The sequence below is a fragment of the Megalops cyprinoides genome, chromosome 11 (genome assembly GCF_013368585.1).
Source record: "Megalops cyprinoides isolate fMegCyp1 chromosome 11, fMegCyp1.pri, whole genome shotgun sequence".
NCBI lineage: Eukaryota > Metazoa > Chordata > Actinopteri > Elopiformes > Megalopidae > Megalops > Megalops cyprinoides.
In genome coordinates, this window is record NC_050593.1 from 30,185,517 (window position 1) to 30,200,094 (window position 14,578).

The 14,578-nt window shown below is 51.1% G+C and overlaps 1 protein-coding gene across 2 annotated transcripts; it reads right to left on the minus strand.

The window, feature by feature from the left end:
• usp40 (ubiquitin specific peptidase 40) lies at positions 1-14,234 on the minus strand. Of its 2 annotated transcripts, none has more exons than XM_036540232.1 (31): positions 13,575-14,234; positions 13,226-13,293; positions 12,977-13,090; positions 11,941-12,105; positions 11,689-11,835; positions 11,376-11,519; positions 10,959-11,087; positions 10,129-10,233; positions 9,920-10,027; positions 9,467-9,767; positions 8,988-9,069; positions 8,588-8,759; positions 8,182-8,266; positions 7,665-7,735; positions 7,200-7,570; positions 6,223-6,385; positions 5,794-5,854; positions 5,522-5,575; positions 5,000-5,088; positions 4,526-4,612; positions 3,957-3,993; positions 3,780-3,844; positions 3,507-3,581; positions 2,821-2,944; positions 2,665-2,738; positions 2,404-2,522; positions 1,911-1,976; positions 1,540-1,750; positions 975-1,070; positions 786-880; positions 1-134 (listed from the first exon to the last, which is right to left on the minus strand). In XM_036540232.1, the coding sequence occupies exons 1-31, from the start codon at positions 13,768-13,770 to the stop codon at positions 20-22; spliced, it is 3,789 nt and encodes a 1,262-aa protein (XP_036396125.1). In that variant the 5' UTR covers positions 13,771-14,234; the 3' UTR covers positions 1-19. The 2 variants fall into 2 exon arrangements, with proteins under 2 accessions (XP_036396125.1, XP_036396124.1); XM_036540231.1 differs by having other exon boundaries at positions 1-137.
• Positions 14,235-14,578: the final 344 nt, after the last annotated feature.

Sequence of the window (14,578 nt, forward strand, 5' to 3'; positions counted from 1 at the left end):
AAGGGGGGGGGGGGGTACGCTATCTGAAGACCCCCACATTGATAGACAAGGCCACCTCTGGCTTCCTGCATTTCCCTTTGCCCTTCTGCTCAGGACCAGTCTCCAGGCTGGGCTCCACGCTCGCATTCTGCTCCCTGCTGGACACATGGGGAAAAAAAACACAACTATGCTTAACATTTACAGTTACATTTATTCATTTGGCTTTTATCCAAAATGGCTTACAAGTGAGGCAGAGTACAACACAAGCAAAAAAACAAGCTTAATAAACCCCAAATGCCGAGACAAAAGTCAGGGAAGAAGGAGCGAGTCAAACCAAGCAAATAAACACAATCTGAAAAGGTACGACACATAAGCAAGACACAGATGATGGACACAGAAAAAGCAAAAATCATACCGATACACGAAGAGATAATGGGCGGCAGTGTAGCATAGTGGTCAGGAGCAGGGCTCATAACCGATGGGTTGCTGGTTTGATTCCCCACTGGGACACTGCTGCTGTACCCTTGGGCAAGGTAGTTAACCTACATCTGCCTCAGCAACCACCCAGCTGTATAATCGGGTAACATGCAAAAACTGTAACCTACGTAGGGCACTCCAGATAAGAGCGTTTGCTAAATGACAATAATGTAATGTAATAATAAAGACTACAAAGGTCAGGTGAGTAAATTGTGGGCGGGCACTGGGGGAGACACCTGCACTGGTTTGATTATCACGCTCTGCAGCGAGGGCTCCGGGCTCAGTGCCGTCTGTAGCACATTGGCCCGGGTGACGGACGGACCCCCTACCCTTTCCTCCTGTTCTCAGCCTCCTCCTGCAGTCTCTGCTGGCCCAGCTCGTCCCGCAGAGTGCTGAAGTCCTTGTTGCTGTCGATCAGGAGGTTCTGTCCCATTCGAGAGGAGACAGAGAGACACCGTGAAGCACTACGCAGTGGCTGCCATGGCCACATCTTCTCTCCGGACAGCGCAGTACGATACCTTGACGCCGATGAGATCCCCGTCTTTCAGGTAAAATGGCGCCCCCTGCATGCTCTCCGCCTTTTTCTTCTTTTTCCGCTTGGACACCTGCTGGCTCTGAATGAGGTCATCCACGCACCACAGGAAAACATGACAAGCTTTTTCAGCTCATGTAACATCTCTGATCAATACCCAAGAGTAAACTCTGGAAAACCCCTTCAGAGGCAATCTACAAATAGCAGTATCAAACATTCGCTTGTAACAGCGACACTGTCTCTGTCTCTTCCTTATTTAGATGAGGGCGGTCATAACCCACCATCTCCAATGGCAGATGGCATATCACCACCCCCCCAATCTCTTCCTCACCCAGCTGGGTATGGCTATATCCCCCTTTGTCCAATTACAGTCAGTCATATCACCCCCTTCCTCACTTCCTCACCCAGCTGGAGATGATCATATTCCCACATATCTCCCCGGCTCACCCATTTGGAGATGGTCATATCCCATACCACCTCCCTCACTCCCTCCCCGACCTTCCACCCCCAGTTGGAGATGGTCATATCCCTGTATCACCCCCCCTCCTCACCCAGTTGGAGATGGTCATCCAGGAGTACTTGTCAGGGAAGTACTTGGCGATGTGCAGGCTGTCCGGAGACAGGCCGTACCGCACGCCGAGAGCCTGGCGCAGGGCATGGGCGGAGCTGTCCCGGGTGCTATCCCAAACAAACTCCTCCGAGGGGTAGTACTCCCGCTCCCCCGGAACCCCTATCTGCACCCGGAGCAGCATCTCCTTTGGCCTGGGGGGCAGGGTTCACACGGAGGTCACATTCGTTTCAGGTAGCACTTTTTAAGATTGTGTTCTCCTAAGACGCATGCTTACAGAAAGACTGGAAAAGCAGACACTGTGCATGTCTGCGATCCACCGACCGCAGCACGGCTACCAGGCCATTTGCTTACCCAAGATTCTCCTCCTTCAGCAGCTGCTTCACACACAGCTCCGCCCCACTGCCCAGCTTCAGCTTCCTGAGAGAGAGAGAGAGAGAGCGAGACAGAGAGAGAGAGCGAGACAAAGAGAGAGAGAGAGAAAGAGGTATGAGCCATTGCCTGTGAAATGACAAGTGCTGGTTAAGTGGTAGAATGAGGTTCCCACTGTGACAAAATCACAGAATTCGACTACAGACTGAGGACCCACCTCTTGGCACTTGTATTAAACAAAAACACTTAATTCCTTTCCTTGTATATTGCTGTCAGGCGTTATGCATTAAAATGTAAGCAAAGTAGGCAGTGCTTATGTGATGTGTCGTCTTCTGCAGGTACTGTAATTTATGTGGCCTTTCTGTATGCATTACTGAACCTTGGCCATGTGATTTGTTCTATATGCGAGTGCCTGCCAGACAGCTAAAGGTAGAATTCAGGGCTTTCTGTCTGTGTCTATGGGGGAGGCTCCTACTTGAGGGGCTGCTGGTTTCCTCTCAGGATCCGGCCGAGCTTCCTGCCCTCCAGGGCCCAGACACGCAGAAAGGCCGGCGTGGGTACACACAGGTCCTGCAGCGAGGGCAGGGTCATCACCTGCCACACACACACGCGCATGCACACACACAGACACACACAGACACAGACACACACACAGGTTAGCTTTTACCTAGCCCTTTCATTACTCACGCGAGTAAAATACGAACTCAAGATCTTCTGGATCTTTCCGTTCCTTTACCTGAGTCTTTAGGTCGTCCAAGGACGCCTCCCCCGAGATCTCCACCTGTCCTACAAACTGCATTTCAGCTCCATCTGTGAAAAAGCACAGGAGACCATCAGACCCTGCCACACTGCCTCATGCCCCCGAAGTCCAGGCAAGCGCACCCAGGCTCACCTGCAGCCGAGACGCTCTCTGCCTGGCCTCCGATCCCATTGGCCATGTGGTTCTCCTGGGCTTCCACTGAGATGGGGGTGTCGCTGTGCTCCACACACAGCCAGATGGGCAGTTTCATGAACCCCTGGCAGAGAGAAATAACCTGCTGTGTCAGTACTGCCTAACGAGTCAGCCTTCGTGGGAAAAGAGCTATGCAACTAGCAGCACCAACTGACAGTAATTACTCCCACATAGGAAATGGTAGGAGGCTCCACCCACACCAGCAAGAAGAGAAGCCCCTCCAACAATGGAAGGAGAAGGAAGCTCCTCCTTTAGAGGAAAGGGAATGGAGCTCCTCCCACAAAGGCAAGTGAAGGAAGCCCCTCCTACACAGCCTAATAAAGAAGCCCCTCCTACACAGCCTAATAAAGAAGCCCCTCCTACACAGCCTAATAAAGAAGCTCCTCCTACACAGCCTAATAAAGAGGCCCCTCCTACACAGCCTAATAAAGAAGCTCCTCCTACACAGCCTAATAAAGAAGCCCCTCCTACACAGCCTAATAAAGAAGCCCCTCCTACACAGCCTAATAAAGAAGCCCCTCCTACACAGAAAACCAGAGGAAGCCCCTCTCACAAAGGAAGCAGGGAGAAGCCTCTCCCACACAGGAAAGGGGATGAAGCTCCTCCCACACAGGAAGCCGGAGTACCTTGGGGGGAAGTCGTCCCTCTGTCACTACCAGGGTGTCACCATTGTGAATCTTCATCTCAGCCAGGGTGGCATCCTGAGAGAACGAAACGGTAACAAGTGAGACAAACAGCCAGAATGACCCAAACGCGTTTGCCTTCCCCCACTTCTAAATGCATACAACACATCATTTCACATGCCAAGACTGGACATAAAGGCATTAAACAGGTTTCAATATAAACCCGAAAGCAGCTGAATCCGCAGCCTGCGTGCGAGTGACATGCAGGGCTCTCACCTCGTCTGTGAGGGCGTCTCCTACTTCCTCACACCAATCCATCTTCCTCAGGTGCCAGGAGACACCTGGGGAGAGGGACGCGCCGGGCAAATTATGACCACAACAAATCAAGAGTTTTACAGATTAAGTGTCAATGGGAAAGGATGCACAGACAAAGAAACAGGCACCGATTCTTACCTTCCAGTCCAGCCAGATTTATGATCTGCATCAAACACTGCAAGACGAGAAGGAAATATTCCTCTCAGTATAGCTGCTTACACAGGTGTGTACGGCTCACATTTCATTTAGTGCCATGTCTTTCCACACAACACTCAGTTAGGAGCATTTTTGTCTCTCACATTACACATGGTGGCAGTGTGGCACAGCTGAGGAAACAGGTTTCAAACCAAAGGGGTGCAGGTTCATATCCCAAATGGGGAACACCTGTTGTACACCTGAGTAAGGTATATAGCCTAAGTACCTGCAGTCAAGGGTCCTCCTACATGAATGAAGGACAAGTGAAAGGCTGCCAGGCAGCCTGGACGAGGGCATCTTACCATCAAATTAATTACATAAGCTGCATGTTTTTGTTTTATGGGCCCACACAAAAAACACATTCTCTCTCTCCTCTTTCTCTTTCTCTCTCTCTCTCTCTCTCTCTCTCTCTCTCTCTCTCACACACACAGACACACACAGGTGCGCACACACACAGGTGCGCACGCACACACACACACACACACACACACACAGTTTGTGCTGCTGCCCACCTCCTTCACAGTGAGAGTCTCCTCCACAATGAGCTCCCTCTCTCCGGCAGCAGCCGGGTCCGAGCCTACGCTGAAGTAGAGAAACAGCTGCCGGACAGAGGCGAGGGGGAAGGGGGTGGAGAGACAGAGAGAAAGGTGGAAAGAGAGTAATCAGCACAGTGGAGAGAGTTTACACATATAACTGTGGTCATTCCCACACTCGCTGGGGAGGTGTCCACAGGCAGCCCAGCGGTTATGGCAGTCGGATTTATAACCAGCAGGTTACCAGTTCAGATCTTAGCTGTGGCACAGCTGTAAAGTATCACTTCAGTAAAACATCCATCTGTATAAACTGATTATGTTACGCTATGATCACTCTGGATAACAGTGTCTCTAAGGCTATTAAGCTACTTAATGTAAAGTTCTTGATGGGAGTTAATCCATTCACAAAAATAATGATAAAAAGCTGTGAGAGCTCTGCCAGGTGGCACTCACTTGTGTCGGTCCTGGAGCAGCTCCGAAACAGAGGGACAGAGAGGTCATGAGCTTCACCCCAGCCTCACGCACGGTCAGATTCTCACGCACTGTGGAGGAAAACACAGGGAAGAGAGTATTGGGCGGCAGTGTAGCGTAGTGGTTAAGGAGCAGGACTTGTGACCAAAAGGTTGCTGGTTCAATTCCCCGCTGGGGCACAGCTTGGACAAGGCATTTAACCCACAATCTACTTCCTCAGTAAATATAAATGGATACTGACTGATCAAGCATGACTCTGATGGGGACTACTGACTGTGATCTAGCTACACTGACAGAGGGATTACTGAATGTGATAGAGGAGTTATCAATTAACCCAGCAGAAATCAGGGATAGAGAAGTTACTGACTGATCAAGTGTGATAGAGGGATTACTGACAGTGTTCTAGCTACGACAGAATGAGAGAATACTGAGAATTACTGACTGACCGAGAATGACCTGAGAGAGGGGTTACTGGGTAGCGGGAGGGGCAGGGGAATGGTGTACCTGGGGGCAGGAGTTTGCCAGTGCTATCCACCTGCCTCAGACAACACGTCACACCTGCAAAGGAATGTAAAGCCGCTAGTGAGCAGTGTGACATGCGCGCACACACACACGCGCACACACACACACACCACACACACACATTAGAAATGCCAAAATATAACTGCCCAAATAGCCTGGAAATCTGATCTGCCATCTCATGACACAGCACAGTGATGATACAGCACTTCAAAGAGAAAGAGAGAGAGAACAGTGACTGGTCACCCAGGCCTCACCTTTGAGCTGGTCTTGAAGCTGCAGCACTTCAATAGCCGTCTGCTTAACCTCGGACAGCAGCTGGAGAGGCGAGACAGGAACCACACCCTGTCACCAATCTGCACACAGTCTGTCACACACACACACACACAAGCATGCACATATGCACGTCCCTTTCCCGTTTGCTCACAGCCATTACTGCAGAACGGGCACAAACCCACTGATCATTATGCCATAAGGACTGGCTGAGAAGAGACATCGATAATTATACTGACGCAGCCATATAATGTAATGATCAGTAGGCGAGGACCTGCACCTGCTTTGACGTATTGCCCATTTACAAGCAGTTTTGCTGGCCACTACAAGATCGTTGGCTGACGCTTTGATTCTGGGCCCAAACGCTCTGCTCTGTGAGAGACAGGAGAGCGGAGAGAAGCTGCCCGCCTCACCATGTTCCCAGAGGCAGGGACCTTTCCCCTCCTCCTCTCCTCTTCATCCTCCTCCTCTCCCTCCTCGGCTCCTCTTCCTCCCCGGGGGCAGAACTCCACCTGCAGCCAGCGGCAGTCAGAAGGGGTTGTGACGGTGACGATGTCCCCGCTACGGCTGATGAGGCTGTGGAGAAGAAAGAGAGGCCACGCGTCATAGGCTGGCATGTTCGCCAGTCACCCAGACAGCATCGGTGCGCTCTAATTACTGCGATCCGCAGAGCGTGCATAAACAGCTGTCAGGCATGTAAGCAGGCCAGCAGGACTGGCTGCCCAATGCGACATGACTACTAAAAGGAGAAGAACATGCATTTTAAACCAGGCAGAAAACAGAAGAGGAAAAAAGCCGCTGACAATGTTTGGATGTCATATCAGAGCTCCCTCCCTGAGATCCCTTTCTCTAAGCTTTGCAATATTAACCTAACCTCTTATTTTACCCCTGTAACCATTTTCCTCCTAGAAACAGGACTGATGTGAAGGTTGAAAGATAAAAAAAATCTAAATTTGAAAACCTGTTGGCTTGAGTAACATACATTTGCTCAAGCTATATGATTTGGTCTTAAAACTCATTATTCAAGCAATATTTGCAAGTCTAAAAGTCAGGTTAAGCATAATTACAAATGCAAACACAGTATGAAACCATTTCCTGTCAACAGCTGTAAGGTACCCAATAACCCAGGTCTCATAAGCAGTTCTGATTGGCTAAAACAGACAGCAGCCAACCATTACTGCCAGATCCTAATAATCCTGTTTATTCAACACCTACAGAAAAAGATCAAGGTGGGAGTCTTTATACAGTATCATAATAGCATCAACGGCCGATTTTATCTTACTCTACCTCACTCTGAAAGCTGGGTTGAACCTCTTTGGAAAAATCCTATAAATAAAACATTAAAAACAGAAACATTTCCCATCCCCCACTCTCCTCCGGGCTGTCGCACCTGGTGTCCAGGGCCTGGGGCTCCAGCACCAGCAGGGCGTCCCCGTCCCTCAGGGCCAGCTCCTTCAGGGTCCTGTGCATGTCAGCTGAGGGGAACACTCTCCAGCCGCTGGCCCCGCCCCCGCTGCACCCCCCCGGGCTGCTCTCCTGGCACAGCAGCGTGTCCTGGGGCCCCAGGGCCTCCCGCACCGACGCCAGCGTGGCCCCGCCGGCGAAGCCCCTCGCCACCCGGCACAGGCCCCCTCCTCCTCCGCCGGAACCGCCGCTCGGCCCGGCCTCGCCCACCCCGTCCGCCTCCTCCAGGGAGGGCCGCACCAGGGTGAGCAGGACGGGCTCCCACTCCGCCCCCGTCCGCACGCTCGCACCCCGCACCTGTGGGGGGGGGTCAGAGAGGGGTCAGAGAGGCACACTCGCCGACACGCGTACGCACGCGCTCATCTGAGGCGTGCTGGGAGTTAGCGCTCACCTCTCTGCCGTTCCACACGAAGAGATCGGAGCCGTCGCGCAGGCCCACGCTGTACAGGGACTGCTGATCGTCTGAAACACAGGGAACACACAGCGCTCTAACCGGGGGTCACGCCACAACACAACACAGCCGTCTACACTGACACAGCATGTCTGTGGTCACACAGAGGCGAACATGATCTTCCTGGTGACCTAAGAGAGTGTTGCACACTCTCCCACAGAGAGATCTACAGTGTCTGTCTCATCTAAGAGAATGTTGTACATTGTTGTCCACCTGGGAGAGACCTACACTGCATGTCTCACCAGAGAGAGAGTGCTGTACACTATGTCCACCTGGGAGAGAGACCTACAGTGCGTATCTCACCTGGGAGAGAGGCCTACAGTGCGTATCTCACCTGGGAGAGAGACCTACAGTGCGTATCTCACCTGGGAGAGAGGCCTTCAGTGCATATCTCACCTGGGAGAGAGGCCTACAGTGCATATCTCACCTGGAGAGAGACCTACAGTGCGTATCTCACCTGAGAGAGTGTTGTAGAGGTGCAGGCCGGCTGGAAGGCTCCGGGCCACTGTCAGGGCCATATCCCCCTCCCAGAGGTCCTGCATCTGCACACACAACAAGAGGTCAGAGGTCACAACGTGCCCCACGTATCAGACACCCACATACAGCCAGCACATCATCTCAGCTGAGCCAATGGCTACACCCTACTCTCATATCACACAGTTCTGCTCTCATCCAAGTCAGTAAATATCCAGCTGTATAAACAGATAACATTGTAAAATAAATAAACTGTAATTGATGTAAGCAGCTCTGGATAAGGGCATCTGCTAAATGCCAATAATGTAATAAATAATGACTGTGAAGCGGTCAGGTTTTGTGCAGGGTGAAAGGAATGCTGGGAGTGAAGCCGTGGAGCATGGTGTCACCTGGTAGATGGCCAGCCGGAGGTCTCCCACAGTCTTCCGCCGGTCGAAGGTGATGGTAATCACGCTGTCCTGGGACGGTCCTACAGGCTGCAGGGCTCCGTTCTCTATGTGGTAGTGAGGGGCCAGGTGCAGGTGCACCTCAATGGTGTTGCTGGAGGCGTCAAACTCTTCTCTGTGCAAATGTTCAATAAGTCAGACACTGCTCTTTGCTCAGGCTTTAAAATGTTACAAACACTTCACCAGCAAAGAAATGCCAAAAGGTCCTGCAGTTGGAATATATGTGAGAGTACAGAAGTTGGAACATATATGAGACAGAGTGCATGTATGCCTGTGTGTGTGTGTGTGTGTGAGAGTCTGCGCTGGCGTGTGAAATGGTTTTTCCCTCCACATTCACTCCTACCGTCTGTGCTGGAGCTTGGCGTTCTCCTCCTGGGCCATCTCTAGCAGATGAGGTGGAACCCTGTAACCGGGGTTCTGCTTAGCTGCCAGACAAAACAGAAACAGTGAGTGAGTCAGGATGTGAGTCAGGATCACACACAGGTGAGGTCACACAAGTGAAGGCGCTAAGTGATGTCACACAATGAGGTCACACTGGTGAGGTATTACAGCAGGAAACAGGCCGTTGGGCTCTTTCGGTCTGTTGCCGCAGTGATGCAGGATGGAGACCAGTCCATTATAGGCAGATAAAAGTATTAAGATGGCTGAGTCTGCTTTCCATTACTGCCCTTACTAAGCACAGAGAAGGATATCAAATAACAGACAAACAGGGGCCTAATACAGCCACTTCTGAACCTCAGGGTGACTGTCAATAATACTTAATGTTCTTAGCACACCTCCTTATCTGCCATTATCTGACATTTTACACACACACAGCCATACCTTCCTCTGGTCTGTGCAGCTCAGCCTTCCTGTAGAACAGCATGTAGGCACTCTCCTTGCCCTGGAACTGCTTCTCAATGTCCTTCTCACGGATGGGGATCACCGTGGAGTCGTTCAGGTCGAACCAGTGGTGACCATGCCCGGACCGCGGTTCCGAGTCCTCGCCGACCGCCGGGCTCTCCGGGTCGGCGCCGGGGGACGTCGGACTGGGCTGTGGATCTGGGACCGGAGTGGCAGCCTTGAGAGTGACCCGCGTGCTGTTGGACACCAGCATGAAAACGTCCGAGTGGTTCTGGAGAAACTGAGGGGGCACAGTGATGACGATCAGACACGGCCGCAACAGCACGCATGCATAAAGGCAGGGAATGAACATTTCATCGATTGGGTTTTCGGTGACACACAAAGTGTCTGCAAGGGCCCTGACCAAAGCAGAGAGGCTGGGCAGAGACAAACCTTCCCTATCGGTCCGTACTGCTTGCGGAACTTCCTGTTCCAAGAAATGCCTATTTTGTCCAGCAGCTTCTGGCCCAGCTGGTCCACAAGAACGCTCTTTGATTCTTCCTGTAGGAGAAGAGCAGCGATCTTTATCCCAGGCAAACACCGGGAGACAGAGTATCTCTCAGACGGAGCTGCTGACGTGCACTCTCGGGGCAGAGCTGTACCTGAGACAGTATAGCTACGAGCACTGACAGCGGGTCCTCCTTCTCCAGCGCCGGTTCGGCAATCTTCACCTCTTTCTTCTGCGGTTTGGGCTTGGACTCCTCATCCTGGAGAAACGCAACAGTCCACTCATAAAAAGTAAACGAAACGTTACATTTTCATTCAGTACGGGGAAACTCCAGACAAAGGCCTTATAAGTGAATACTTCCAGGAGGGAACAGCATTCTTCAGTATCTTCAGTTAGTTCTTTAGCTTGGAGTGTGATGGGAGGAGCACCAGGCCAGAATCGAACAGGGAGCCATACTTGGAAAAAAAAACTTGTATAAAAGGCAAAATAGGCATGTAAGAGCCTCTTAGACGATGTGAAAAAAATGTTGTGGTCTTATGTTACTGCACTTAATGCCAAGCACAAGGTCTGGTGAATGAAGAGCTCTGCTCAGAACTCAGACAGCACCATCCCCATGCTGAATCACAGCAGTGGCAGTGTTGTGGGGTTGCCTTCCATCACAGGGACTAAATATTAAACGCTAAATAACTTGTGGGGGTTTTTGGATTTTTTTCCATTTTCTCTTATTCGTTAAAAATGATCCTCCCCAATCAAAGTGTGGCATATTTTTTGTTTATTATAGGAAAAACCCACTCAAACACAGCACCACTTCAGGCTGTAACACAACAAAATGTGGTAACAGTCCAAAGGAGAGGTGTCGGTACTTTGTACTCCCACTGAATGCTGAAATGTATGTCTATTGAATGTCTATTGTCAGCTGCTGAGATCAGCAAGTACTGTCAGTCTAAAATGAAACAGGGGGCCCTTTGCCCCCCTTATTCTCACCAGCACCTCCCAGTGGCCAAGTTTGTCAATGTCCTTGATGTAGACGTGGTAGTGGCCTCCATAGCAGCCGCCCTTGTGTATGATGACAGAGAAGAGCTCATAGGTGAACTCTGAGTCTGGCCTCTCTGCCTGCACAAGGACAACATCACAGAGCAGAAAGGCAGTTAAAATCTGAATGGAACCCAGTCACTGCATTACATTATTGTCATTTAGCAGGTAGTCTTATCGATAGCGACTTCCATCGGTTACAGATTTTACATGTTATCCAATTATACAGCTGCCCAACACACACAGATGAAAAACCTTCTCACACAAATAACAGTGTTAAATGAATACAAGTCATGCATTCAGCATAACATACGAACTCGAGAGAGGGGCAAGGTTTGGTCTGCAGCTCGGAAGAGAGGGGTGTGCTACCTGTTCACAGAAGGGCCTGAGGTTGATGGTGAGGGGGAAGGTGTAGCGGCCGGTCTCTTTGTAGCGCTCGCACTTGGCGAAGTCAAAGTTGAACCTCAGCAAGGACACCGTCAGAAACGGGGGCAGCTTCCTCAGTTTGGCTGACTGAAATGCAACAGCCAGAGAACACCAATAAATCACTGCTCAAAGACCGACGCATTCGCTTGAGTTATCATAACACCCAGGCCAGGCTGGAGTCTGATCCATCTGACCCAAAGTTCATGCACGTGACGCACTTTAGCTCAAAACGAAAGTGCCCGGAGTGGCGACAGACCTTGGCGGCCGTGACGAGGCGGCTGCAGCGACCACAGCGGTACAGGTTGTTTCCCTCGAACACCTCCTCCTCCACGAACATGTTCCACAGCGCCTCCTCCAGGCCGCAGACGCCCCTCACAGACACCGTCAAGTCCAGGAAGTCCTCCTGGTGGAGAGAGCCACGGTTATGCAGGCATTACGCAGACACAGCTCAGCGCGAGATCTACAGGCAGGGTCTAACGTGAAGGAGCGGAGCCCGTCACGGACGCACCAGCCTCTCGCTGACGTTCCCGCAGTCCTTGCAGACGATCTGGTTGGCGACGGTGCCGTGGTAGAGGCGGTGGATGAGGCTGCTGCCCGAGGTTCCCACCAGCGAGCTCTCCAGCGCGCTAAACAGGATGCGGTTCAGCTCCTGCACATCCTGCTGGCTGCTCTCCTGGAGAGGATGTCAAAACGCGGGTCACTCTAACGCAACACCTCCATTAACACATCCCAGCGAACACATCCCCGGGTCACCACAGTACAAAACGCGGGTCACTCTAACGCAACACCTCCATTAACACATCCCTGGGTCACCACAGTACAAAACGCGGGTCACTCTAACGCAACACCTCCATTAACACATCCCAGCAAACACATCCCCGGGTCACCACAGCACAAAACGCGGGTCACTCTAACGCAACACCTCCATTAACACATCCCAGCAAACACATCCCCGGGTCACCACAGTACAAAACGCGGGTCACTCTAACGCAACACCTCCATTAACACATCCCAGCAAACACATCCCCGGGTCACCACAGTACAAAACGCGGGTCACTCTAACGCAACACCTCCATTAACACATCCCTGGGTCACCACAGTACAAAACGCGGGTCACTCTAACGCAACACCTCCATTAACACATCCCAGCGAACACATCCCCGGGTCACCACAGTACAGCGCAATCTCTGCCACATCCGGAGACACCTTAAACAATACCTGCACTGTCACAACCAGAGTAACACCTTGACCACGACACAAGACATGCACTTTCAGAATTGTCCCGCACCTTCAGTACCACACCATAAGTAACCTGATACAAAACCCTCTGTTTCTACACTATCATGTATGTTCTCCATCACACAACATCTTTGTCATGACACGCAACAAGGGCGCGAGACTGTCAGAGTCCGTGGAGGCCTGTGCGTGCTGGTTATTTTCCCAACCAATTACCCAATGGCAATGGCCACTCTGTACGATGCACAGACCAGTGTCACAGAGAACTTGTTGTAGTGTCACGGAGCAGAAGCAGAAAAGGGGGTTACCTCGCTGCTGGTCCAGCCGAAACTCTCGGTCAGATCAGCCGTGGAGGCGGTCTGCTGGTCCACCAGCAGCAGGTGTGTGAACAGCCTCTGCAGCTCGAGAGGGATCACCCGTACCTTCGGACAATCAAACACAGGCTTGGCGCCGTCCACAACACACCTCTTGCCATTTACACAAGCAATCTCTCCAATGTGTTCCCTCTATAGTCCCATACACAAACATAGCGAATGGAGAAGCTGCCTGTCCCTTACCTTGGCCTCTGGTTTGTCCTTGTCAGCCAGACAACCCAGCTCCTCAGGTCCCAAAGTGAACAACTCCTCTGCCGTGAAGAAACAAACGGCTGATCATGACAGTAAACGAGACAGCAAAATCTTGCCGATTCCTCTGAAAAAAATACTCCGTGACTGAGGAAAAGTGTCATATCACAGGCAGCTTCTATTAAGCTGTTGCGACTCTGACACCTTTGCTGTGAACAGGTCAGCACACAAACTGCCAATGAGTCTGCATGCGCCCCACACCGTCAACGGAGACATCAATTGAGTCCTACGACACCAATGCCGGTGACCGTGAAAACAAGTGAATTTTGAGTTGTGCTCTTACCTCTGAACTCCGGCGTGAAGAGCAACGTTTGCAGCAGGGAGTTGAGGTAGCAAGTGCCGCCCTGGTTTTTGATGCCGCTCAGCCCCACGCTCCCCCGCGGCGGAGGAGGCTCGGCGTTTTTCCCTTTCCCAACCTTTCCCCCGCTGGGGGCAGGAGCGAAGCCCTCTTCGTCTTCTTCGAACAGATTTCCGAACATGTTTTTTTCTATTATTATTCGCTGGCTGTGATTTACACCCTTTGTATCTCGTAGCTAAAACGTTTTGCGACTGAAGATCAGAAAACGATTCGCTAGCTGATGAGAGCAGGTGTTTCCCTCATTGCTATCTCATCTTGGTCTTCCCAAGCTCGCGATTTACAGCCCCCGGACACACCCCTGAATAAGATGACTTTACGGGAAAAAGCATGGCTGGTTAGCTAATGCACTAGCTAACTTCCTTCCTAACTAGCTACCTGTGTTTAATTAGCAGGCTGGAGTGAAAAAGACCATTTCCGTCGGCTAGAGAGCTAACGCGACAACCACGGAGCGCACAACAAAAATCCATGCAAGAGAGGCTAGCCAGCTAGCTTGCTAGCGAACGCTCATTTAAAGCAGTTATACCAGCTTCAAAGAAAATAGTTAGCTAGCGATCAAGCAACTTTTTCGTACACCAGACTATGAAATTTGCTAACTCCACTCGCTATGAATGTTCCTGGTCGTTAGCTAGTTATTTTATCCCTAACTAAAACATGAAAATCTGACACACAAATGGAAACACCAGTGATGTAGCTACTGTACGCAGCCATGTTTTTCTAATGTGGAAGCATGTTGGTGCATTGTGGTACTCGTGGTTTTGATGTACATTTCCATCAACGCATTAGTCTTGTACCGTGTCCGATAATAAACTACAAGTCCCACTCACTCATAAGACTGTGCGGCACATCTAGCGCACCGAGTACATGACGCTCAGACTTCAGACGCAGAAACTAAAGAAATGCGTTTCATTAGGCTAATTAGCTTGCAACTA

Excerpts from the sequence above, each read along its gene's own strand:
- usp40 (XM_036540231.1), bottom strand. The coding sequence starts at position 13,770 with ATGTTCGGAAATCTGTTCGAAGAAGACGAAGAGGGCTTCGCTCCTGCC. Across the intron at positions 3,582-3,779 it reads GAGACGCCCTCACAGACGAG|GATGCCACCCTGGCTGAGAT; the intron begins GTGAGAGCCCTG and ends TCGTTCTCTCAG. Across the intron at positions 1,751-1,910 it reads CTGAAGGAGGAGAATCTTGG|GCCAAAGGAGATGCTGCTCC; the intron begins GTAAGCAAATGG and ends CCTGCCCCCCAG.